This window comes from Hipposideros armiger, unplaced genomic scaffold (genome assembly GCF_001890085.2).
Source record: "Hipposideros armiger isolate ML-2016 unplaced genomic scaffold, ASM189008v1 scaffold_66, whole genome shotgun sequence".
Classification (NCBI taxonomy): Eukaryota; Metazoa; Chordata; class Mammalia; order Chiroptera; family Hipposideridae; genus Hipposideros; species Hipposideros armiger.
In genome coordinates, this window is record NW_017731416.1 from 1339313 (window position 1) to 1366706 (window position 27394).

The window sequence follows — 27394 nt, forward strand, 5'->3', positions numbered from 1 at the left end:
CAGTGAAGCAACGTCCTCCACAACTAGACTGAAGAACAAAAGGACAGCAACTTGTCTGTTCCCCTTCCCCCGATTCCCCAGCGCTGTTCCCCTCCCCCGATTCCCCAATAAAAATCTTTAAAAAAAACAACACACACACAAAAAAACCCCAAAGCTCATCTATAAACAATTCCAATCTTTATTTCTCTCTCTCAAAGAACACCAATCAGGATCCAGCTCCTACCCCTCAGGTCACTTGTCCCCATTGCGTCCCTGTCCAGGTCTCGCACTCCAGCCGTATCAGAGCCTCTGTCCAAAAGTCTCTGACTCCTGGCCCTATTTTTATTTCCTTCTTCCCCCCTTGTCCCAGCGCCCATGACCTTGATTCTCTACCAGGAGCTGACCAAGAAAGCACGGATGCTCCCTGTCCTTCTAGCTCTCCAGTCCTGGCTCTCCCCATTCTCCCAGCGCTGCTACATCACACCAAGCCGAAAGCAAAATCAAAGCCACAACTCCGGTAAGGTGAGGCATGCGGCCGACCACAGACAGAATGGTGGCAGTGTGGGGAGGAGTGGGCCCTCACGTGTTGATAAATCTCTCTCCATCACATCTACCTCCTTCTCCTCCTTTCCCACCCCCGTGACTAGAATCAGCAATTACCTCTCCTTTCTGAGTCGCCCAGTTAGGAATTCGGGGCCATCTTCTCTCTTGAGAGTCTGTGGGACAGTGAAGCAGGCCCAGGCAGTTTGGGGCCAGGGACGGAGACTAAACAGGTAGAGATACCACTGAGAGCAGAGTCTCACCTGGCGAAGGGCAGTTTGTTTTAAAAAGTGTCCTGTCTCACCCACATTTGAAGAAAACAGGAGTTGTGCAGCTTTGAGCATCTCAGTACTGGACTTCTAGGGGCTGTTGGAATAAACAGGAGCTTATATTCATAGTCACTGCCTTGATCTCCATAATATAAGGACTGCTTCCTGCTGGTGGAATCAACAGCAGTTTAAAAAAAAAAATCGGACACCTTCCAAACACCTCCAGCCTTGGATTCCAGATCTTTCCTACGAGAGCTGGGGGAAGGCCTGGGTGCGACCAGACGACTCAGGCCAAGGTCCCCTGCATCCCACTGCAGCCCCCAAACCACCAGGCTGGAGATCAGCGAGCCATTTGGGGAAGCTCTGCTGGATCCCATGGCTGGGGGTAGGGAGGAGGGTCCTGCTTTCCACCACCAGGCTTAGGCAAGTAGTCACTTCTGCCCTGAGCAAATCAATCGAAAGCCTTGGCCAAGCCTGTTTGAGTTGGTGAGAGCCCAAGTGGGAATTCTAATCTGCCAGTGTTTGCTCCACAGGCAAATAGAGCCAAATATCCATTGGCTTGATTTGCCAAGTGTTGGGCCAGCCCTCGGCATGCCACCCTCTCCCAGTTCTCCGCTCGTGACAGCCTTCTGCTTGTGCCCTTAAAGGCAGCTGCCCTTCCCTACCACATGCCTGGGGCTTGCCTGCTGGGCAGGGGACCCAGGCCTTCCGGGTCCACCTTTCAGTCTGCCCATCTTACCAGCTCCATCTGGAGGCCCATTCACCGCACCCCCCACAGTTCCTAACCTCTGCTCCCTGCTCTCAGCTCCATACTTTCCTCCCCCACCTTGGCTTTGGCCCAGTCCCTCTTAACCCGATTGGCAAAGCCCACTGCAGCTGGCAGCCAGAAAGGTAGAGCGGATAGCCAGAAAGCTCAAACCATGAGTTGTCTACATCTTCTTGTTACACTCTCACAAGTATTTCATTTGATCCTGATAGCTGGTCAGTTTTCATCAGCCCATTTCTCAGAGAAAATAGCTGAGGTTTCCAAAGATCAGATACCTTGCCAAGGTCATCGGATTAAGGGATCCAGGTGTCCTAACTCCAAAACCATGGTACTCTCTAACTTGCCTCCCTGAGGCAAGTTTTTAAATATTTTGTTCACTCCCAGATGCCTGGGGCAATTCCCAGGATTCCTGGTGAGAGCAGGTGGATGTGTTTTCATATTCCCCAGCAACGCTGGCACACCCAGTGTGAGCAGTTGGCAATGCTTGTTTTGCCCCAGCCCTGAATTGAACCATTGCCCGAAGTCTGCCTGCCCTGCTGACTGGGCTGCACCCACCAGAGCAGCCCTGGAAGGCCCCAGCCTTCATGGTTAGGCACTGGATGCATAAAGCCGAGATCCTCCCCCTGCCACAAAGGGCACAGACACCCTGCTACTTCAGACACACCTCCCAAGGCATTTACACGAAGTTCTCTGCACCCCAGGAAGCAACTAGGCTGCACTCCCTGCCCTCAGAGGATTCCCCAACACCAGCATGGCGATGGGTCTCACACTCGAGAGCAATCCTTGGCTTTGTTTATCTGGCTGGATTGTTCCCCCTGTGCAATCGTGAGCACTAAGAGGGCTAGGACTAGACTAGGTTTCTCATCACAGAACCCCCAGCACTCAACACAGCTCAGTAAATAGCAGGCAATGTATGAATGAAACCATGAGTATAGGCTTCCACCTGCCCTGGTCCTATGGCCTCAGGGGTGCCGTCACCCAGGCCTGGAGCCCGTGGGCCCACCCAAGGGACCTTTTTGTGTACCCACTCTCAATTCTACCCCTCATGTGTTCTGCTGACCTGACTCCCCAGTGTGAGTCTGGAGCCTGTTTCCACTCAGCTATAGGTGCTGGTCTGCCCCATCCCCAAAACCTGCCCCTCCCTCTGACAGATGGCACTACCAAGGTGACAGGTCTCAAGAATACTCCCCAGCAATGGAGCAGAGGGGGCACTGCCATGCCTCTGGCTAGGCCAGGAGGGAGCAAGAGGTACCAGCCACCCTGCCCTATCAGGGCCTTCGGATGGTTCCATCATGGCTGGACCATGGTGGTACCAGCATGCTGGCAACTCTGGCAGTCATTTGGCCAGGAATGTCACAGAAAACTCCACCTTTTCAATGAAGAGTCCTAACCAACCATAAGGGGGAAAGCAGCCCAAAATGCCTGATGCTGCCACTCCTCTGGCCCCATATGAGGTGCCCTGGCACTGCCCTGGCAGGCCACTCCCCCAGGACAGCCCACCCTGAGCCCGGTGCCCACACAACAGAGTGCTGCCAGCCACGGCTGCACCCCTTGGAGCACCATGACCACTGTAGCCGAGGGGAAAACAGAGTAGACTTCTAAAGAGAGATCCCCACGGCAGTGGTACCACAGGGAGAGACAGCTCTGACAGATGTGGGGCACCCCCTAGATGAGCCCAGTAGAGGTTCCAAGAGGGAAGTAGGCCACACCAGCCCAAAGGAACCATACACTCTTATGGGGCTGTCAGAGGCCCTTCTTGGTCCGGGGTCTTCAGGCAACTTCCCCAGGAGCACAGTGGATATTTGCTATTGGGGGTCAAGAGAGAAGAGAGCCAGTGTGGCCCCTGAATGTGGCCTCTGTCCAGGGCAAGTCTTGAGCCTCCATCTCCCCACTCCCAAGGTCTAGCCGTGTCTTGTGTACGTGTGACAGTGGGTGGTTCGGGGAATCAGGCTTCATGAGCACCTACCCCAAAGGTAGGGAAACACCATGATCACAGCAAACATGAAGAGGCCAACTCAGAGAGCCCGTTTAATGGGGCCCTATCACGGCCTTCAACGCTCTCAGTGCCTCGGTGCCCATGCCCAGCTACTTCTTGTCAACCTTGTCTGAGGAGTGGGACTGTTTCTTCTGGGGCAGGTCTTCCAGCATCAGGCTCAGCACATGCACGATCTCATAGTACAGCTCTTGAAGCCTGGAAGTGGAGCAGGAGAAGAGCCTGAGCTCAGATGGGCTCCGTGCCACGCAGGCCCCGCCCATCGCATGCTTGTACCTGCACATAAACCACACCTGAGCGGTGTGGGGTCAGGGAAGAGGAAGGACTTCAGAGCCCCATCAGCTGGGTTGGGCTCTAGAATGGACTCTGGGTCTGCCACTCTACCTGTGGTCCCTGGAGTAAGTTATTTCACAGCATGTGTCCAGTGGAGCCAACAAGCTCCTGGACTCTGAGTGAGGTGGCTGTATAGAGGTGACCAGGCACTGCCTGGCCCACTTTAGGGCTAAGAGTGGGTGTTCTCTGATCCCTCCTTTTGGTTCCTCTAGTCCATGAGGCCCTCCAGGGGCTTTGGTCAAGAAGCCAGGCTAGGGCCGGCCGAGTGGTGCATTGGTTAAGAGCTGGCTTGGGATGCCAGCTCTGTGCAGCAGGGCCCCGGTTCGGATCCCACATGAGGGCCAGTGACACTGCCCTCTACAGCTAATATGGTGAACAACAGCTCGACCTGGAGCTGGGATGCTGTGAGTCGCCGGCAACGGCATAGGCTGCAGCCCCTGCTGCAGTGGGTTGCCATGGGCTACCGTGTGTGGCTGACAGCCAGCGTGAGGGGCCAGCAGCCGGTGTGAGCTGACAAGAGCCGCTGTGAGCGGCCGTCCAGAGGCTGGTGACTGATCTGCCTCACCCGGGAAGAGCACAATGATAATACCAACATGGGCCAGTGAAGCAACGTCCTCCACAACTAGACCGAAGAACAAAAGAACAGCAACTTGTCTGCTCCCCTTCCCCCAATTCCCCAACACTGTTCCCCTCTCCCAATTCCCCAATAAAATCTTAAAAAGAAACTGAGAGTTATATTTAAAAAAAAAAAAAAAAAGAAGCCAGGCTAATCATGTCCTTCCTTGTTCGAGAGCCCACTAATGGCTGCTCCGTGCCCATGCACTACCACTCCTTGCAGTGCTGACCAGTTAAAACCCCAGCTAACTTACACTGAGCACAGCCCAGGACCAGGCCAAGCTCACACTGTTTTTAGAATCAGCCCCGCAGCCCCTCATGTGGACAAGTGGAAAAGGGGCAGAGACTTGCCCAGAGTCACAGAGGAAGTTAGTGGCAGCACCAGGCCAGGAATGACAGCTCCTGACTCGCCAGCCAGTGCTCTTTTCTCTGCCCTCTGAAAAGGGTTAGTAAGGAGGGGCCTGGAGAGCCGAAGGAGCCAGCATTTAAATACAGGTCAGGGTGGGCTGTGGAGAGGCAGGGGAGTACAGTCCCCCAACCGTGGGCCTGTGCACACAGTGGCCAGCCCCTGTGCACACATGGAATCCTGCACCTCTGAGAAGGGCCTCTCTTCACCCACCCTGCACGTCGGCCTTTGCACCCCTTGCTCTCCCAGGGCACCTGACATGGCCTTGTCCTCAAGGAAGTCAGGGGACCAGGAAAGGCCTGGTCTCCTTGGGCCAGGGTCGGTGGGGCGGGGACTGACTTATAGATCGTAGCGTCCTGGTTGTCCAGAGTGGACAAGTAGACATCGATGAAGGGTAGGCTAGTGCCAAAGTCATCCAAGACCATGGGGTCAGTGTGCCGCAGGGTCTTCTTGAAGTTCTCCACCAGCTCACTGAAACTTTTGCAGTCAGCATTTTTCTAGACAGGGAAGGAGAAAGAGATCAATGCAAGGAGGATGTGACACTCAAGATGCACCGAGTCCTGGAGACCCTCCACAAGGGGCTGCTCTGGCCCCAGGGTGAGTCCTGAGCCTAATCACAGGTTCACCCCAGCCCCTTCTGAGCCTGGACTCCCCCTGGCCAAGGCAGCTTGTAAGCCGCCATCCATGACATGAAGGCAGATGACACAGGAAGGAACCAGTGAGAGCCTGAGTGTGGCTCAGCGTGACCTCACCTGCCCTGGACAAAACCTTGGGCAAAGTCAAGACGGACAGATGTCTCTGCCTTGGAGAAGAGGCTGAGGAGGGACGCAGTAGCCACATGGGGGACAAAGGGGCAGCAGTGCAAGATCCGGCAGAACACCATGGGGAGCTTAGAGCACTTAGGCTGAAAAGAAGACGCCCAGCCCTTCACAGCTGTATTATGCCTGACGGAGCTGTAGCTGCCTGACACCCACCGATCACTCCAGGCAAAGGGTCCAGCAGTGCAGCTTTGCCGGTGAAGGAGGGAAATTTTATTATATAATCACAGCACTCAACACTCTAAGAGGTCCAGAGAAATACACAAACGCAGAGAATAAAGCCTGACTAGAAAACACAGGGTGAGGAACCTGCCTTCCCTAAGGTCGCCGGCCCTCTTCCGGGCCATTCCTTCAGCCCTGGCTGTCCATCTCTGTTTGTCCACCTGCCTGTGCAGATCACCTACCTGTGTCTGCATCAGCCTGCTGACCTCCTCCTGCTGCCGCTTTACAACCACATGCTTCTCTTCCATGACGGCCATGTGCCTCTCCAGCCTCAGCTCCTGCTCAAACTTTTTGATGGAGTCCTGGAGAGCGGGGGATGAGGCAAGGTGAGGGTGCTTGCTGCTCACTCACCACCCGTCTTTCTTCTTCCCCAGCCTGGCACTGCTGCTCCGGCCCCTCAGCAGAAGGCTCCCTTCCATACAGACCAGCCCCCAGCTCAAGCTGCCGGTGCAGCTGCAGTGGCTCCCCAAGCCACCATCATGGGGCAGGGAAACTCGCCGGCTCAGGGAGAAGAATCAGGCTGGGGTAGGGAGGGCCCACCTGGCCACCTTCCCTCCACAAGGAGACAGCTCTGGGTCCTCCCTGGAGACTTGGCCCACAGCCCCGCCTGCCATACCTAAGCTAACCCCCAGCCCTTACACGCACAGCCTCACCTCAGTGTGGATGATCATCACACCCACGAACATGCTGAGGAAAACGAAGGTGGCAAGCAAGATGAAGATGATGGTGAACGCCCGGCTCAGAGCAAAATTCCGGGTGTCCAGCTGCTGCTGGAGGTCTGTCCAGCCATCAACCTGCTCGAACAGGGGAGGGCATGCTGAGGGCCATGGCCCAGCAGGGTAGGCCTCCTGCTCACCTGCCCTAGGAGAGTCCCCACTCCACTGAGGAGGCTGGCTCTGCTCCCCTCAGCAGCCCCCCATCCACTAACTCCAGTGCATGGGGGTGGGGGGGCCACTTCTGGCCAAGGTGCCCAGGGGACTCTTCACCAAAAGGCCTCCTGTCCTTCCCAGAAAGACACTGCCTCTCTGCCAGGTCCTCCTTTGCAAAGACCCCCGCCTTTCCAGAGTCCCAACAATCTAGACTTCTAGACTTGGGCTTTGCAGGCTCATTCTGGGGAGATTTGTGAGACTCTGTTTCCAAAAAGGCTGTGTGACATGAATTTCACTTCTAAATTAAACTTGATCCAAATGAATTATCTTTTGAGAATGCTCTGAAAGTTGTACAACCCTGTGGGACAAATGGGAATGCTCTAGGGACTCACAAGATTAGAGACAGAGATGGAGCTCTGGCCAGGACACTAGTCTCTGCTTCGTCCTGAGAGGTCAGCCTCAGTTTCCCCAGCCCAGCTAAGTGCCCGAACATGGGGAAGGCCCCCTGCAATGCCCAGCATGTCCACTCTCACACCAGCGGGCAGCCCCGTCTCAAGGCCCCTCCCCCCACACCCACTGTTCCCGAATACAGTACCGTGGCCAAGCTGAAGAGGGTGAAGAAGGCCACAGCCAGGTTTCCCCAGTTATTCATGTCGCCCTGGTCTGTTATTCCAAACAGACAGAAGCCCAGGATAGCGAAGATGTACATCAGGATGAAGAGCAGGAACAGCACAGAGAACACGGTGTAGGCTGTCTGCCCCATGGCGGTGATGAGCGTCTGCAAGACAGGGGCACTGGGACTAGGCAAGCCTGCAAGCAGGCGGGGCACGGGGGATAGAGGCCCAGGCTGCCCACAGCACAGCTGTCCCCAGCATCCAGGGCCACGCCTGGCATGTGAAAGATGCTCGATAAATGGCTGGCTGGATGGATGGAGGGACGGAGGGAGGGATGGCGGGAAGGAGAGAGGGGGAACTCTGCCCAGATTGAGGGCTGGACCAGCCTAACAGTTACTGATGCCTGGCCTCCTCCACCCTCCTTCACCTATGGGCAGGTCCTGTGCGCTGCCCCGGTCTGGGGCAGTCTCATCAGCACCACTAGCCACTCCACTTGAACCGCTGCCTGGCTTTGTGCCTCCCGAGGTGTCCTGCGCCTGCTGCTCCCTGAGGGCCAGCTCTGCGTGCTCTTCCAGGCCCAGGAGGAGTCGGGGAGCCGCTCTGGGAGTGGGAATAAAGAGAACGGAGAGGGACACGGCTCGTCCTTCTTTCTGGACCCTGTGTCACAGGCAGGCAGGTCTGATCTTGGGACCTCGGTCTTCCCTCCGTGAAATGGGCATTTGTCTTACCTCCCACTACACTGCCCCCTGCTGAGAGCACAGTGCATGGCTCTTCGTCATTCATTCCTCATGCCCAGGAGTCTTGCACGTAGTAGGTGCTCGATACATGTCACAGGCATCATTTCCAGGTGTTATCAATCTTCCCATTTCAAGATGAGGGATCAGAGGCTCAGAGATGCAAAATGGCTTGGCCAGGGTCACACTCCAATACACTGGCAGAACTGGGACCAACTCTCAAGCCCTTTGCCTCATGTTACCACCTTCGACCACTAAGGCCGCCCCTTTTTCTAAGCCAAGAAACTGTTTATTGGCTTAACACTAGGAAAGGAGGTGCTAGATGGAGCTGGGACACAGGACAGTGACATTTGGACAGTCTGGGGTAATTTGGGAAGCAGGGAAACAACCCAAGAGCACCGGGCTGCCCTGCGTGGGCGCTGGTTTGGCAGCTGGCCGCAGGGGTGGACACATGCCAGATGCCTCCCTCCTCTTCTTAGGGGGAAAAAAATAAGTGTTTGGGGATTAATTCCAAGAGAGCTGAGATGTGAAAATTGCCTCCCTCTCTTTGGGATACAGACACAACTTCTTTCCCAAGAATGACTAAGACTGAAGAGGTGAGCAATGCTGCATGGGATGCGGTCTGTGAATGAGGTCTGCACGGGAGGGGAAGGGGCCGCGCAGAGTCGTGGAAGTGGACCCACTGCAGGACGGTGGAGAGAGGCCCCACCTCCAGGCCACCTGCAGGCCCAGCGCTACCTGAGGTCAAAGCCAAGCAGCTTTGAGAACGGCAGTGGAGAAGAGGTCATGCTCGCTGGAAGCCCATGTGGGTTTCCCAACAGCGGGCTTCGGCCATGTTCTTCACCCACGCTAGGAAGGCCCCACTAGTCCACAGTCCAGAAGGTAGAGCCATCCAGTCCCAAGGACAGCTGCCCAGATCCCCATAGGCCGGTAGCTCCTTCTCTGAGGAAGCCCTGGGCTTTCGAGGCCTATAGCCTGGCCTCCGGGAGGTGCCTGACTCTGAATTCCCATATTCTTTAGGGAAGCAATTCCTAGCGCCCAGTTTAGCTCTCCTGGGCTCTGGGTCAAGCCTCAGCTGCTCTCCTGGCCCTGGGGCATTCTGGGTACGGAGAAGACCTCCAGGCAGGGCATGTGCCCAGGTCTGGGCACTCTGATGTGTGGAAAGTGACAAGCCCCAAGGAGGAGACAGGGAGGAAGGTGAGGCTGGTGCTCCCACTACAGCCCAGATTGTTCTTCAGGCTGAAACGCAGATGAACAGGGGCAGAGGGGCCCTCGGGTGCCCAGCTAACAGAACTTCTCTGTGTGTAAAACAACAAGGATCTATTTCCCCATGGTGCAGACTTATTGCCATGATGATGTGAAAGGCACGGTGTCACTTTAATTAATCAGGGTACAGGAGCCAAGAATATTCCAGAGTGCCAGCCCTGGGACCAGAGGCTGTGGCTCTGTTAAAGCCTCATTTAGAATCCACTGAATGTAAATTAGCACCGAGGTGTAGGTCCCCATCCAGGGGGAACCTCCACTTCCCCCTGGCTAGCTATCCAGGCCAGTATACAAAGGACATGTAATCCAGAGGATACAAGGCTCTGCTTAATGACAGAAAACCTGAGGTCACGCATGGGCTGTATGTCCGTGCACATGCTTTGTCTGCATGCTCACACATCTCTGTGCATGTCTACAAGAGCCAAGACTGAGCAGAGGCCTGCAGTCACCGAGCAAGCCAGGCTGAGCTGTGGGACAGACCTCGGCCAGAGAGGAGGGCTGCACTCCCTTCACTGGATCCCAGGGCTGGAAGGATGGGCTGTCCCTACCAGGCCCTTAGCCCCAGGCACCTTCAGGCCTTTTCCTGTGACCAGGCTGCCACAAGGTGACCAAGACGATGCACTCAGGAGGCAGCTAGTACCCTCAGCCTCGCAAGGTGGCAATCTGTCACTGCCCCACCCCCACCTCCCAAGATGGAAGCCCCTCCTACCACCAGTCCTTTCCGAGTCCCTCCTTCCTGCGCAGCCCTCAGCCCAATGCCATCACCTCCTTCCTCATGGGACTGTGCAGGTCTCTGGCACCTTCATTCCAAGGTGGTCCCTCTCCTGGCCTCACCTGAAAATCCTCTCTTGCCTGAGGACACCACTCCTCCCGCTGGACGGAGGCTGACCTGATTCAAGAGGCCACCCTGTCCCTTATCCTGAGTCCCTGCCTGTGTGGGCAAAGCCCCTGCTTTCCAGCTTCCCACTCTGCCTCATGCCTCAGAATCTCTGCTCCATCCCATCTTGCTGGCACCCTGGGGGCCTTCGGCATCTCTGTGGAATACCCACCATCCCCAGGCCTCTTGGACCCTTGACGTCCTCATCTCCAGGGACCCTTGCACCACTTTAGACCCCTGTTGCCTTGGTGCCCTACACCTGGAACAACCGGACTACACTTCCCACTTTCTCATCACTCCCTACTCTGAGGTGCCCACCACCTGGCACTTACCTCCCAGGGGCCTCCAGTCTCCTTGCCTATCCATTTGTCATACTCTTGTACCTACCTGACATCGACTCCAATGCCCAGCACCTTGGACACGCCACTCCCCCCTTCTAGGTCACATTACGGGGTCTTTCTCTAGCCTCCAAACAAGGGGAGCCATGCTTAGGTTTGAAAGGGAAGGGGGGCAAGATTTGACGTATACTTTAGGGATTCCCCCCCAGCTGCTGGGGCATTTCTGCTCCAGTGCTCCCAGCAGTGTGGGAAGTCACTGCAGGAATCCAGGTAAAGGAGGATGGTGATAGAGAAATGGTAATGGCTGTGGGGGTGAAAAGATGTAGACAGTCAATAACCATTTAGGAGGCCATGCAACAGGACTTCGAGAGAAAGGAGTCAAAGCTAACACTCAAATTTGTGACTTGGCAATTGAATAGGAGTGGCTGTCTTTTCACCAAAAGATAAAATACAGGAGGGGAAGCCAGGGTTTGGGGATTGGAGGGTAGGGGTGGGGAGATAGTGATGACTTCCAGTTTAGATATGTTGCATTTGAGGAGCATGGGAGATGTCCAGGAGACAGTTCGATCTGAAGGTCAAAGAGAGGCGTGGACAGGTAGACTCCTGACAAGTGGAAAAGATCACCCAAAGAGAGTACCCAGAGAGGAGAACTCAGGGCATAGTCCTGAGAAAACAACACTTACGGGTCAGGCAAAGGAAACAAGTACCCAAGAAATTATACCCAAAGGGCGGGAGGAAAGCCAAGAGAAGGCAGTGACACAGATGCCAAGGGACATGGCCAGTGGACATGGTGACAAAGAAGTTGTTGGCAACCTCAGAGAAGCGAGTTACTTTGGAGCGGAAGGAAAAAGCCAGGGCATAAATGACAGACAAGGAAGTGGGCAATGGGAGTATAGACCCCTCTTTCCAAAAGCCTCACCATGAAAAGATGGACAAGGAGGGCTGGACTCCATTATTTCGGAGGGGACACACTCATGTGTGAGATACATGAGAGCAAGAAATGACTGAATGGGGCTCTGTGACAGGGGGAGCTCTTTAACATTCTCCTTATCTTCTCCACTGAGGACTGGGGCTCCCCGAGTGTCAGGTCTGGCCCAATACTGAGAGCCGGCTGGGCGAGAAGCAACGTCTCAGCAGAACAGGCTGACACCCTGACTGGTCAGCTAGGTCCAAACCAGCCCCAGCATGGACACTGCATGCAGAGCCCGGGTGAACATCCTGGGTCCCGGCCAAATGCCTAAGGACATGGCTGGCTCAGCTCTGGGATCACCCCATGACTTCTCAGTAGGAGCAGCATTTCCAGAGCTACCTGGACAAAGTCATGAGACTATGCCCATGAAAAGCAGCAGCAGGTTTTAGCTATCGGGGGAAAAACAGAGAGTGGCCAGGGCCACCAAAAAGTTGCAGACTTCAGGGCATGTAGTTTGAAGAGCCTGTACCACAGGAGGGTCCACTTTGCAGCATGGGAGAGAGGAAAATTTCAGATGGTCTCTAGAGTCAGACACACCTTTCATATCTCAGCTCTGGCATCTGAGTGACTTTGCGCTTCAATTCCTTCATCTGTAAAATGGAGCTAATATACCTTTCTTACAAGTGTTTTAAGAATAAATGAAATAATATAAGTAAAGATCAACCTGCCACACAGTAGGACTCAATAACTGGGTGATAGTGGTGGAATTATTATTTCATCACGGGCTGATGGGCAGGTGGTCCCTGTCGCCCGCACTGCCGGAACCATAGCACCCCTGGTTACTCACCCGGATGCCACGGCTATAGGAGATAAGCTTGAGGATGCGCAGGGACTGCAAGCCATCTGCAACGTTGAGGTAAGGGTAGTGCATGCCCTTGATCTTGCGGAGACTGTAGGGGATGCTGAGAATGAGGATAACCACCACGTCTAACAAGTTGTAGCCATCCTTCCAGTAGTTGATGGGGTCCACGTAGAGCTTCAGGTAGAACTCGGCGCTATAGACGGCCACGAAGACGATTTCCCCGAACTGCAGGGGTGGCAAGGTTTGGAGGGTCAGACCAAGCTGCAGAGCTCTGTGGTCCTGGCCCTCTCCCCGCCTGGGCCACCCAGTCAGGTGTGCTGGCCCGGGCATGGGGGCTCCGAAGTCCCACACCAGGACGAAATCCAGGCAGAGTCCCTGGCTCACAGCACACACACACTGGGCCTGGTTCCCTTCTCCTTCTGCGTCTCCCCTACCCCATGGCCCTAATCCTGGGGCAGGTTTTAACCCAGAGTGCTTGGGAAGGACTGACTGACCGACAGGCTGCGTGACTAGACAGGCCCCAGCGTAAGGCAACACAATGGGTCAGGCGAGCTGAACGTCAAGTTCCCCAGAGACAAGATCCCAAGAGTTTTCTGGCCAACCTGAATATCCAGACTTTGAGGAGTATAGATAAAATACTCAACTACTTATATTTACCCTAATCACACATACTTGGAAATCAGTTAATTAATGTTTCTAGAGCATACTCTGCTTTTTTCCCCTTTTATGCTTTATGAAACAATCTTATTCAAGTTCTTCTCATGCATCTACAACTCCAGTGGCTTTGCTTTTACCAGAAAGTGCTTTTTGAGCCATCTAAGTTTCTCCTTATCATCAATGCATTCGTTCATTGAAGAAGGTCTGACTGAATATCTATCGTGTGCCAAGAAGACACCGTTTTAGACAGTGGGAAACAAAACGATGAGTAAGGCAGAAAATGTCCAGTCCTCAGAAATAAACGCTTAAACAAATTCAAATATAATATAACAGCAGACTGGAAGGAAAATGAAATAGCCAAGGGGGATAGAGGGACTGGTCAGGTGGGGGAGGGGCAGTCGTGGCAGCAATTTTAGAAAAGGTGGTAAGTGGAAGCCAGTAATGAAGCCAGTAATGAAGCCATAATAAAACCTGAGACAATGCTTCCCAATGGCAAGCGTGAGGGCCCTAAGGCAAGACAGGAGTTGCTAAAGGGACAGCAAAGTCAGCATGCTAGAATAGAAAAGGAGAACAGGGCAGCAGCTGTAGGCCATGGGGCTGGGGCCTTGGAGGCCTGGTGAGGGCTCTGAATTTTAATCTCAGCCTTGGAGAATTTTGAACAAGGGTGTAACATGAACTGTTTTACATTTTAAAGCTATCTCTGAGGAAAAGAGACTGTGGGGGAGCTGGCAAGCATGGCGACTGGGAGGCGGGTTAGGGAGGAGGAGATAGAATTATTCCTAGCAAGAGACAATATTTGGTTGGATTTGATCGGGGGACAGTGTGGAGTTGAAGAGGGCAGATTCTGCCTGTATTTTGCAGGCAGCAATGACGGGACACTTCTGAGAGATACCACCTTTTAAATACATGCCAGATGCTGTCACTAGAAGTTGTAACTCAGGCCACAACTATCTATTTGGATAGCATGAGGGCAGCTGGTGTTTTTATTTTTCTTGTATACTTATATTTGTGGTCCCCACATTGCAACCATTTACATATACTTTTTAAAACTACTATGTAACATTTAAGACACACAAAAAGGTATAAAGAATAATATAATGAACAACCATATACTATTACGCAGCTTAAGAAATAAAGTGTTACCATCACAGGCAGAGTCTCTTGTGGATCTTTCATTGTTCAAATTCCCTTCCCTTCCCACAAAGGTAATCCTATTGTAAATCTGGAGTATGTCGTGCTTGAGTATTTTATACTTCTACCACATCTGTATCCCTAAAAATACATGGTATTGTTTTGTATTTTTGTGCATTATATGAATGCCATATATGCTAAAGTATTCTTTGGAAATTTGGGGGGTTTTGATCATTTAAAATTAGGTTTATGAGATTCATCCATGTTGATATGTGTAAACCTAGTTTACTGTTTCACAACTATTTAGCAACTCCACTTATGAAAATACTACCGTTTATTAATCCAGTTCCTGCTGAGTGATATTTAGCTTGTTTGTAATTTTTTACTATTGCAAACGATATGACAGTAGAAAAAGTTTGAGCAATTCTTATACATTTTATTGTACACGTATGTCAAGTTTCTCTCCTTTACATACCTAGGAGTGGAATTACTAGGCTGTAGGATATGAGCATCTTCAACTTCACTGAACGATGCTCAACTGTTTTCTGAATCTACTGAACCAATTTACTTTAATATCAGCAATATTTCTACTGTTTGACGTCCTTACCAACACTTCCTACTGATGAACTTAATTTTTGTCAATCTGATGAATATGAAATGGTATCTTATTTTTTAAATTGTCATTTATTAATAATTGTCTAATTATTAATGAAGTTTGGCATCTTTTTATATGTTTAAATTGTAAATTGGCTGTTTCTAATCTTTTGCCAGATTTTCTGCTGGACTGTTTTGTCTTTTTCTTATTGATTTGGAAGACAAATCAACATTTCATATATTTTTTCCTAATCCTTTAGTTGTTATATGTGTTGAAAATATCATCCACACTGACTTATTTTTTCATCTCTTTAATGATCTTTTTGATGAATAGACATTTACAACTTTAATGGAATCAAATTAGCCAATCTTTTTCTTCATGGTTTATGTATTTTGTATCTTAAGAATACCTTTTCCTCCTGAGATCATATACATATTCCATATGTTCTTGAAAGCATTTTAAAGTTGCACTTTTCAAGTTAGGTCTTTAATCCAGCTGGGAGGTAAGGATTCACCTGTATTTTTTCTCCATATGCAAAATCAATCTTCCTAGTACCATTTCATGAAGAAGCTACCACCCATTGCAATGCCATCTGACAGGTACCATATTTCCATTCAAGTTCGGGTTTGTTTCTGAGCACCCTCTCCTGTTCCACTGGCCTATTTGTCTGTCCATGCGTCATCACCTACCTTACTAAGGCTTTATAAAAAAAACTATTGTCTGATAAGTCAAGTCTTCTCCCCTTTTACCTTTCAAAATCATCTTGGTTTTTCTTTGTCTTTCATTCTTTTATCTAAATTTTAGCATCAGCTTTTGGTGACCCATAAAAAATCTTTTCAGGATTCTTATTGAAGTTGCACTGATTTTACAGATTATTTGGGGGAGATTGCATCTGTAAGAAACTGAGCCTTTCGATTCACGATCTGATAGATCGTTCCATTTCTTTACGTTTTCTTTAACAACCTTTACACATTTTTATTTTTTTCTCCTTAAAGATCACACAAATCTTTTATTAGATTTGTTCCTAAATACTTTTTATATGTTTTATTAGAAGTGCTATCTTTTGGGGCCAGCCGAGTGGCTCAGTTGGTTAAGAGCTTGCTTAAGAGCACAAGCTCTGAGCAACAGGGTCACCGGTTGGATCCCCACATGAGCCAGTGAGTTGTGCCCGAGCTGAGCTGCCAACAGGTGGCAGGATGGTTCAGCTGGTGAGAGCATGTGCTCCTAACAACAAGGTTGCCTGCTTGAGACGGTGGGCTACGCCCGCCCGCAACTAAAGACTGAACTTGGCACCTTAAGCTGAGCTGCCTCGCAGGTGGCTCAGGGGATAGAGCGTGTGCTCTTAACGAGGCTGCTGGTTCCACTCCTGCATGGGATGGTGGCTACGCCCACCCACAAGATTGAACACAGCACCTTGAGCTGAGTATCCATGAGCTGCTGACAGACAGCCAGATGGCGACTGAACTTGGAGCTCAGCTAGCTGCACCCTCCACAACTAAGATTGAAGGACAACAACTTGGCTGTTTCCCTTCCCCAATTCCCCAATTAAAATAAAAAAGTGCTATCTTTCTTGTTGCTGATATATTAAATGTAATTAATTTTATATATTAATCATATATCCAGCAAACTTGCTGGACTTATTTATTAACTTTATTAATTCTTTTTCAGATTTTTTGGGGGATTCCTAGGTAAAAATCATATCACCTGTGAATAATAAGGTTTTTAAACTTTCTTTCTAATCCTTAATGCTTTTTATTTCTTTTCCTTATATTATACACTAAGACTCTAATACAAATCTTATCAATAATGACTGGACTACATCTTTAAAGTGAATACTGCTAAAGTTTCGCCACTAAGGATGAATATGATATAGGTTTTTCTTAGGCACCCTTAACCAAGTTAAAAACAAATCCTTTCTATTCCTACTTTGGTAAGTTTTTATCATGAAAAATAATCACAATAAACTTTTTTTCTGCATCTCTTGAAATGAATTTAGAGGGTTTATTTTTCTCCTTTAATGTTTTAAGCTGGTTAATAAAATGTGTAGATTTTTCTCTAATACTTGCATTCCTGAAAAAACCCAACTTGGTGTATTATTTTTTTCATACATTTTTAAAATTTCGTTTTCTAATACTCTATTAGGAATTTCTGTGTCCAAGTTCATAACATTGGGTATCATTTTCCTTTCTCATACTGTCCTTGTCTAGTTTTGGCAAGAAGGTTTACAAAATAAATTGTCTATGGGCAGGACAGATACACTCATTTATCTAATTACTAAAAGTGTTTTATATGTTTAGAATCATATCTTCCATGAATATAAAACTATCTAGTCCAGGTTAGTTTGTTTTGAGAGATGAAAAATTTGAACTACTAATTCAATACTTTGTAGCCATTAAAAGACACATATGGAGGCAGCTGGGTGGCTCAGCTGGTTATAGTGTGTTGCTCTCAGCAAGAGGGTTGCCTGTTCAGTTCCCACATGGGATGGTGGGCTGCCGCCCATATACACACAACTAGATTGAAACAGCGACTGGACTTGGAGCTGAGCTGCACCCTCCACAACGAAGATTGAAGGACAGCAACTTGCCTTGGAGCTGATGGATCCTGGAAAAACACATTGTTCCCAATAAAGTTTTTTTAAAAAAGACATATATGAACATATAAAGAGCATTTCAGGTTTTTGCTTTTTTATTAAGAGTTGGTTTTGTAATATTTTTTCTAGAAAGTTATCTTATTTCAGCTAGGTTTTCAAATTTGTTGGCACAAAATTGTTAGGGTTCTGATGTCAACTGTATCTGTAATTTCCCTTTTTAATACCTAACATGATCCAGGGCTATTTATCTTGCTTGTCTCATGAAGAAAGTTATTTTGTAATTACTTTCTAAGTCTTAACTTTTGGCTTTGTTGATAATTTCTACTGAATCTTGGTTTTCTATTTCTTTCATTTTTGTTCTTTTCTTTACTATTTCCTTTTTTTCTACTTTCCTTTTTTCCTTCCTTTTCCCTTCTTTTTTGATTTTATTCTGTTGCTCTTTTCCAATAGGCCAGCTTATTAATTTAAAAAATTAAGATATAATTCATGTACCATACAATTCATCATTTTAAACTGTAGAGTTCAGGGTGAAGGGGTTGTAGTTTTCAGTATTTATTACCTTAGTTTTTTCATTGTGGTAAAATATACACATTATGAAATTTATCATTTTAAACTATTTTTAGGTGTACAATTAATTCAGTGGAATTAAGTACATTTACAATATTGTGCAACCATCACCACCTATCCATTTCCAGAACTATTTCATCATCTCAAATAGAAACTCTGTACCCAGTAAACAATGTTGTTTATCTCCTCTCCCCACTGCTCCTAGTAAACTCTACTATGCTTTCTGTGTGTTGAATTTGCCTATTCTAGGTACTTCTTATGAGTAGAGCCATACAATATTTACCCTTTCATGTCTGGTTTATGTCACTTAACACAATGTTTTCATCCCAACTGTAGTATGCATCACAATTTCATTCTTTTTAAGGTTGAATAATATTCCATTGTATGTATATACCACATTTCATTTATCCATTCATCATTAATAGACACATGGGTTGCTTCCACCTTTTGGCTATTATGAATAATGCTGCTATGAACCTGGGTGTACAAATAACTGTTTGAGTCCCTATTTTCATGTCTTTTTGGTATACACCTAGAAGAGGAATTGCTGGATCATATGGTAATTCTACATTTAACTTTTTGAGGAACTGCCAAACTGTTTTCTATAGTGGCTGCATGATTTTACATTCCCACCAGCAATGTACAAGTGTCCTAATTTCTCCACATCCTCACACAAACCTGTTATTTTCTATTTTATTTTTTGTTTTGTTTCTATAGTATCTGTCCTTAATGGGTATGAAGTTGTACCTCACTGTGGCTTTGCATTTCCCTAATGACTAGTGATGTTAAGCATCTTTTTCATGTGCTTTTTGGCTATTTGTATATCTTCTTTGGAGAAATTTCTACAAGTCCTTTGCCCATTTTTGAATTGGGTTATGTTACACTGTTGTTGTTGAATTATGGAAGTTCATTACATCTTCTGGATATTAATTTTTAATCCCTTATCAGATATATGATTTGCAAGTATTTTCTCTCATTCTGTATGGGTTCCCTTTTCACTCTCTTGATAGTGTCTTTGGATTCACAAGTACTTTTAATTTTATTGAAGTCCTAGTTGCCTATTTTTTTTGTTGTTGCTTGTGCTCTTGGAATCATATCTAAGAATACATTTCCAAATCCAAGGTCATGAAGATTTACCCTCGTTTTAAGAGTTCTAGCTCCATTTTGAGTTAACATTTGTATATGGTATGAGACAGGAGTCCAACTTTACTCTTTTGCATGTGGATATCAAGTTGTCCCAGCACCATGTAACAAAGAGACTATTCTTTCCCCCACTGAATGGTCTTGGCATCATTGTTGAAAATCAGTTGGCTATAGATACTTGGATTTATGTCTGGAATCTCAATTCTATTCCACAGGTCTAGGTCTATCCTTATGCCAGTGCCACACTGTTTAATTACTGTATCTTTGTAGTAAGTTTTGAAATCAGAAAGCGCAAGTCTTCCAACTTTGTTCTTCATTTTCAATATTGTTTTGGCTATTCAGGGCCTCCTGCACACCCAAATTTCAGGAGCTGTTTTTCAATTTTATTTTTTTAATAAAAGGCTGTTAAAATTTTGATAAAGATTGCATTGAATTTATAGAACGCTTTTGGAGAGTCTTAACTAGTATTATTAACAAGTCTTCTAATCCATGAATGTGGGGTCTTCCCACTTATTTAAGTCTTATTTATTTCAGCAGTGTTTTATAATTTTCAGTATACACATCCGTCCTCTCCTTGGATAAATTTGTTCCTGAGTATTTTATTATTTTGGAATGCTATTGTAAATGGAACTTTCTTAACTCCTCTTCAGATTGTTCACTGTTCGTGTATAGCAATGCAACTGGTTTTTGTTGACCTTGTATCCTGCAACTTTGCTGAATTTGTTTAATAGCTCGTGTGTGTGTGTGTGTGTGTGTTCAGCTCTTCCTTTCCAATTTGTATACCTTTTATTTCTTTTCCTTGCCTAATTGCTCTGGTTAGAATTCCAAGTACAATGCTGAATGATGATGATCTTAGGGATGCTAGCTGTGGATTTTTTCATAAATACCCATTATCAGGTTAAGGAATTTCCCTTCTATTTCCAATTTTAATCATGAAAGGTTGTTGGATTTTGTCAAATGCTTTTTTAGAATAAGGTAATCATGTGGATGTTCTCCTTCCTTCTACTGGTGTATTACATTGATTTTCATATATTGAGCCTTGCATTCCTGGGATAAATCCCACTTGGTCATGGTGTATAATTCTTTTAAATATGCTGCTGGATTCAGTTTGTTAGTACTTAACGAGAATTTTTCCATTTATATTCATATGGGATATTTGTCTGTTTGGTTTTTTGTTTGTTTGTTTTTTTCCTTATGATGTCTTTGGTGTCAGGGTAATGGCTAGACTCATGAAAAGAGTTCAGAAGTATTCCCTCCTGTTTTTTGGAAGAGTTTGAGAAGGATTGGTGTTCATTCTTCTTTAAATGCAAGGTAAAATTAACTAGTGAAGCAATCTGGTCCTGGACATTTCTTTGTTAGGTTTTTGATTAGTGACTCAATCTTTTTTACTTGTTATAGGTCTGTTCCAATATGTCTGTTTTCTATTTCTTCTTGAGTCAGTTTGGGAGTTCGTTTGTTTCTAGGAATTTGTCCATTTCATCTAGGTTACCTAATTTGTTTGCATACAATTGTTCATAGTCTTCTCCTATAACTCTTTTTATTTCTATAAGGTCGGCAGTAATGTCCCAAATTTCATTTCTATTGTTAGTAATTAGAGTCTTTTCTTATTTTTATTAATCAGTCTAGCTAAAGGCTTGTCAATTTTGTTGATCTTATCAAAGAACAAAATTTTTTTCTTGATTTTTCTCTATTGTTTCTCTAGTCTCTATTTTGTTTATCTCACTCTAATCTTTCTAGTAGCTTTGGGTTTAGTTTGCTCTTCTTTTTCTAGTTCCTTAAGGTAAAATTAGGTTATTAATTTGAGATTTCTTCTTTTCTAAGGCAGGCACTTAGAGGTATGAATTTCCCTCTGAGCACTGCTTCTGCTGCATCCTATACATTTTATTATGTTGTGTTTTCATTTTCATTTGTCTTAAAATATTTTCTAATTTCCCTTGCGATTTCTTCTTTAACCTATTTGTTATTTTAAAGTGTTGTTTAATTTCCATATATTTGAAAAATTTTCCAGTTTTCCTGCTGTTATTGATTTCTAGTTTCAATTCATTGTCAGAGAAGATATTTTGTATGATTTCAATATTTTTTAATTGATTGAGACTTGTTTTGTGGCCTAACATATGGTCTATACCAGGGGTCGGCAAACTGCAGCTCTTTGGGTATGTTTTGTCTCAAAAGTTTGCCGACCCCTGGAAGAGCCAATCCTGTCCCTCACAACAATTTAAAAATTATTCGAGAGCCATAAATATATTTTAACATAATTACCATTATGTGAATAATATCCTTTAAAATTTTTATAAATGAAACTGATAGTTTTATTTTCATTTTCAATTTTACTTCAGAGCCACGTGCTTATAAGCCGCAGTTTGCTGACTGCTCTTCAGTCTCAAAAGTTTGCCAACCCCTGGACTATACTGAAGAATGCCCCACATCTACTTGAGAAAAACTCTTATATCTTCTTCATGAATTGATCCTTTTATCAATAACATAAAGGCCTTCTTTGTCTCTTGTAACAGTGTTTGCCTTAGCGTTTATTTTGTCTGATATTTTAGTATAGCCAACCCAGCTTTCTTTTGGTTTCTATTTTCATGGAATATCTTCTTTCATTCTTTCACTTTCAACCTATTTTTATGTTTGGATCTGACGTGAATGTCTTGTAGACAGCATATATTTGGATGTTTTGATGATCCATTCTGTCTTAATTGGAGTTTAATTCATTTACATTTAAGGTAATTACTGGTAAGGAAGAAAATACTTCTGCCATTTTGCTATTTGTTTTATATATGTCACATCTTTTTTGTTCCTCAATTCTTCCATTACAGCTTTCTTTTGTGTTTGTTTGTTTTTGTAGTGTACCTTTTGATTTCTTTCTCATTTATTTTTCTGTATATTTTTAGTTATTTTCTTGGTGGTTACCCTCAGGATTACAATTAACATCTTAAATTTATAACAACCTATTTAACTAATACAACGTTAACTTCAATAGTACAGAGGGTGCCAAAAAATGTATACACATTTTAAGAAAGGAAAACCGTATTAAAATTGTAATACTCAATATATACCAGTAACAAAATATGAATACAAATCATGTTTGACTTCTGCAGTTACAAGAGGTGCTCAAAGTGGTTACCATCAGTGTCCAGACACTTCTGATTATGGTGAACTACTGCGTGAGCAACACTGACCAAAGTGTCCACATGTATACATATTTTTGGCACCCCCCAGTATATAACAAGTCTATTCCTATACAGCTCCATCCCTCCTCTCCTTTATGTTTTTGTTCTCACAAAATACATCTTTATGATTGTGTGTCCATTGACTATGTATAACTATTGTCCTATGCAATTGTATTTTAAACCATGTAGAAAAAAAAGGAGTTACAAACCAAAAATACAGTAATACTGGCTTTTATATTTATCTATATAGTTATCTTTATCAATGTTCTTTATTTCTTTATGGCTTAAGTTACATTTCTACCTAAAAGAGACTATCTTTAGCATTTCTTGTAGAATAGGTCTATTAGCAACAAACTCGCTCAGCTTTTGTTTATTTAGGAATGTCTAAAATTTTCCTTCATTTTTTGAAGGATAGTTTTGCTCGATATAAAATTCTTGGTTGACAATAATTTTCCTTTCATACTTTAAATATGTCCTTTCACTGCCTTCTGTCCTCCAAAGATTCTGAGGAGAAATTGGCTATGAGTGTCTTTGAAGATTACTTGTATGTGACAAGTTGCTTCTATCTTACTGCTTCCTCTCCCACAGAGGCTAATCTCAGAGGCTAATACTCTACAGTTTAGTAAGTGGTTGTTAAGAATACCTTAACAAGTTTTTGTTTTGTTTTGTTTTGTTTTTAAATTAGTTTCAGGTGTACAACACATGCAATAGTTATACTATTTTTACCCCTCAAAGTGATAACCCCCTCCCCCAATGCGCCACCCCACTCCTCCACCCCCCCATATCATATATATCTATTCCTTATTAACAAGTTTTTATGTAAATGCTGCCCATGGGTTTTTGGTTTTGACATCTAGTTGCTCTATCTTTTTAAAGAGGGGATTCAGGGAAATTAAAAAAGCATGTCACCATTCCTACTGCTGCCATCATCTTCCCAGATTTTAGAGTATATTTTAAAAGCCCTTAGAATTTTTCTACAGAAAAGTTTCTTGAACAAAATGCCTTAAAAATCTTATAACATTTTCAGAACCAAAACAAGTGAAACAGAAAAAAAAATGGATTCGTTTCATTTGCTTACCTCAAAAACTCTGAACAATTTGTATCTTATTTTATAATCAGTCTGCAAGACCATCAAAAAGGCATTCATTGAGATGATGCTAATCATAATTATCTTAAAGAGACGACTCATTATGATTCTTTTCACAAATGCCTGACACTGAGTATCTTTCCTCCTGTCAAAAAGTTAAATAAGAGGTATGATTATCTTACAACAGCGCTAGATCCCCAAATAATACATTTTTTTGGGTAAGGACTAGGGTTTTCTTTCCCCCTCCTGTGAATATAAGTTTATATATACTTTAAATTTGCAATGAAATGCTGACTGAATGACCACTGAAATATGTATGATGATCACTGAATGGCTCGGTCCCTACCCAGTTTCTCAGTTCTTTCTCTCTAGACCTCTGCAACAGAACAATTACCACTCCTTCTCAAGTAAAACAAAGCATCATCTTCATTCACTCATTCAACAAATTTTTATTGACTACTATTCAACTCTTTCATTACTCATTCAACAAGTTTTTATTCAGTGACGACTACATGCTAGACCAGCAGTTCTCAACCTGTGGGTCGCGACCCCTTTGGGGGTCGAACGACCCTTTCACAGGGGTCACCTAAGACCATCGGAAAACAAAAATATATTTACATTACGATTCATAACAGTAGCAAAATTACAGTTATAGAGTAGAAAATAATTTTATGGTTGGGGGTCACCACAACATGAGGAACTGTATCGGTATTAGGAAGGTTGAGAACTGCTGTGCAGCTAGACATTACAGTGGGCACTGAGGATATAATGTGAGCAAAACTAAATATTATCAGTTTAATAAGGAAAATGGATAATAATGAATTCATCACCCAGACAAGTGCTTACAAATCAATGATAAAAAAAAAACACTGAACACTCTAAGAAAAAAATGGGCAGAAACAGTCACCTCATGAAAGAAATAGAAATGGCAATGAACTTCCCCCCAAATGTTCAGTAGCACTACTAATCAGGGAAATAAAAATTTCCCAAGTGTGTTTATCCAAGCATTATTTACAATAGTGCAAACTTGGACACAATTTAAAAGTCTAACAAAAAAGATTGGTTAAGTAAATTATAGCATATCCATTTCATGGAATATTATACAGATATGTTTATGATCCACTAGATAGCAAAATACAAAAACCAAACAAAATATAAAATTCTCTACTCAAAATTATCTCAAGTGTGCAAAAATGGGTAGAAAAGTACTTGACAGGAAATAAGCCAAAATGTTGATATTGGTGAGAGTATAGGTGATTCTTTTTCCTGTTTATTTATATTTATCTGTGCTTTGCAATTTTTCTCAAAGAAAAAGTATTACTTTTTACCCATTATATATAACAAATGAACACGTTCTCATGACAGTAGAAAAAATACAGAATGTATATGCTTTTATAATCTAGAAAAATAAAATGTGTAATTTTCATTATCTGGTTTGAGATAAGGGTCTATTACAAAAAAAAAAAGCCTTGAAATTATCTAACACAGTAACAAAAAAAGGACAAAACAAAGTCGAACTAGTCATTCAGTCTACAGGTCAACTAAGAATGTGACTGAAGGACCGGCCGAGTGGCGCGATGGTTAAGAACTGGCTTGGGACGCCAGAGGGCCCCGGTTCGGATCCCACATATGAGGGCCAGTGACACTGCCCTCCACAGCTAAGATGCTGAACAACAGCTCAACCTGGAGCTGGGCTGCCATGAGTCGCTGGCGACAGTGTAGGCTGCAGCCCCTGCTGCAGTGGGTTGCCATGGGCTACCATGTGTAGCCAGCAGCCAGCGTGAGCGGCCAGCAGCCGCAATGAGCAGCCGTCCAGAAGCCGGCGACTGATCCGCCTCGCCTGGGAAGAGCACGATGATGGTGCCAACTTGGGTCAGTGAAGCAACATCCTCCACAACTAGACTGAAGAACAAAAAAAAAAACGACAGCAACTTGTCTGTTCCCCTTCCCCCAATTCCCCAATAAAAATCTTTAAAAAAAAAAAAAAACAATGTGACTGAATGTTTGACTTAACCAGCCAGTCATGATATTAAAGCTGAAGAAGCAACATGTTTAGCTGAATCTTCACCAACTTCAGTCAGAGAAATCAAATTAGCAAGGATGTGCACCTCAATTTGAGAAGTGGATGAGTGCCTGTGGGAAGAGGCGACAGAGCACTGGCACCCTGCCCCCACACTGCCATTTGCATATTTCCTAACAAGCAATAGAAACAGAGAATACTTACTGAAATGTCCTGAATCTCGCACAGAACATCGATGATGTATTATCCAACAATGAACTAGAAATGGCTCTTGTGCGGGTCTGGTTATAAAAGTGTTGAGACATTTTCCAAATTTGCAATTTTTATTCCTTTCTTTTATCATCCAACAGAAAATCTCTGCTTAGTGATTTCCTCGGAGTCTAGATTCCAGAGGTCACAGAGAATAGGTCTACGAGGGGAATGCTTGCTTTATGAGGTCACTATTTGGCATTCCAGTACCTTATGAACCTGCAGGCTCCTGGAGAGGAGAGCTATCCAGCTGATCTATGCATAGATCATCTTCCCAAGGAGACTGAGTATCTCAGTTCACCAAAAGGGGTCATGAGCACCCGTGACTGTGAAGCTCGGGGCTAAAACTGGGAGGCACCACAAATAGGCCAGACGAAAGCCCCTCCTTCTTCAAGAAATGTCCTCACCTGACATATAAAAGCTCTAATAATGTTACAATAAATTAAGGGTCATAGAAAAGGGGCAAGCAAAGTTCTCTGGGGTTCTAAGAGCAAGAGCACACCCCCAGGGCACAGCATTGGAAACACCTAGAAGGACAAGGAATGATTTTGATGGGTTTGGAGCTAGAACACAAAACATAGACACAGCAGAGGTTACCCATCCCCAGCATTGGCTAATTGGGGGCATGGAATGTACACATGTGAACCACCTAAGTAGAGTGTAAGGGATGAGCCCATGGGATAAAGATCTTTTAGATATAAGAACAATAGGGATTTTTGCTCTGCGGTTAATATATTCTCCTTGCTCTCCTTCCCTTTGGCTTTCAAGGCAAATCAAAACAGAGGGATCTGGATAGCCCTGTTTGTTGTACTAAATCTCTAGTGGCTACGCTAGTCAAATTCCTGGAAACCTACTTTCTTGGGTCATAATAAAAGGAGGTAACCACCCACCAACACTGCTGTCCCAGTGTTCTAAAACAATTGTATATATCCATTCTTTGTAGGAAAATACTCTTGCAGGTAACCAATACACTGAACTGGGAAAAAACATCTTATTTACTCAATTTCTCCACTTAAAATCATCAACAGCTGGGCCAGCCGAGGGGCGCATTGGTTAGGAGTTGGCTTGGGACGCCAGCTCTGAGCAGCAGGGCCCCAGTTCGGATCCCACATTAGGGCCAGTGACGCTGTGCCCACTACAGCTAAGATGGTGAACAACAGCTCGACCTGGAGCTGGGCTGCCGTGAGTCGCCGGCTACCGCGTAGGCTGCAGTGGGCTGGCTGGCAGCGGGTGTGAGCTGCCGTGAGCGGCAGTCCAAAGGCCTGCTGCCGGAGACCAAGACCAGCTTCCAGAGCTGTAAAGCAGAGGTTGGTGCAAGGCACACTCTCTGGCTGTGTTTTTGGAAGGCTGACACAGCATCTCAACATATTGGAGGTGGTTTTGGTTCACTGGTGATAAAACATCCTGGGTCCGATACATTTGTTGCAACATTGGTTACAAACATCCTGCAGCTGACACATGGAACATCCTCAGCCCAAGGCCATTTCCTTCCCTTCCTTGCCCCCCCCCCCATAAGCAAGGCTATATAAGTAAACCAGGCTGCTAGAGGGGGTCACTGTCCTCCCATCAGGAGACAGCTGTCCACCTACCCCCCGCTTTCAGGTACTTCTTTGTCTGTCTTTTCTTAATCCGCTTTCAGGTACTTCTTTGTCTGTCTTTTCTTAATCCTCCATCACCCCCACTCTGGCCCGTTCGACTGGCCGTGCTAGACGCGGCAGCCGGCGAGCAACTGCCTCACCCGGGAAGAGCGCAATGATAATACCAACATGGGCCA

At 45.6% G+C, this 27394-nt stretch overlaps 1 protein-coding gene across 1 annotated transcript; it reads right to left on the reverse strand.

The window, feature by feature from the left end:
* Window positions 1–191: 191 nt before the first annotated feature.
* CATSPER3 (cation channel sperm associated 3) lies at window positions 192–26676 on the reverse strand. Its single transcript, XM_019642147.1, has 8 exons — window positions 25576–26676; window positions 23343–23496; window positions 12394–12633; window positions 7406–7588; window positions 6595–6735; window positions 6124–6243; window positions 5241–5398; window positions 192–3745 (listed from the first exon to the last, which is right to left on the reverse strand). The coding sequence occupies exons 1-8, from the start codon at window positions 25674–25676 to the stop codon at window positions 3640–3642; spliced, it is 1203 nt and encodes a 400-aa protein (XP_019497692.1). The 5' UTR covers window positions 25677–26676; the 3' UTR covers window positions 192–3639.
* Between the last annotated feature and the right edge of the window lie 718 nt (window positions 26677–27394).

What these genes read in the sequence shown, in the direction of transcription:
- CATSPER3 (XM_019642147.1), bottom strand. Translation starts at nt 25,676, where the DNA reads ATGTCTCAACACTTTTATAACCAGACCCGCACAAGAGCCATTTCTAGT. An exon ending in CCTATAGCCGTGGCATCCGG is followed by an intron (nt 7,589 to 12,393) that starts GTGAGTAACCAG and finishes CCTGTCTTGCAG; the next exon opens with ACGCTCATCACCGCCATGGG. An exon ending in GCAGGCTGATGCAGACACAG is followed by an intron (nt 5,399 to 6,123) that starts GTAGGTGATCTG and finishes TTCCCTGTCTAG; the next exon opens with AAAAATGCTGACTGCAAAAG.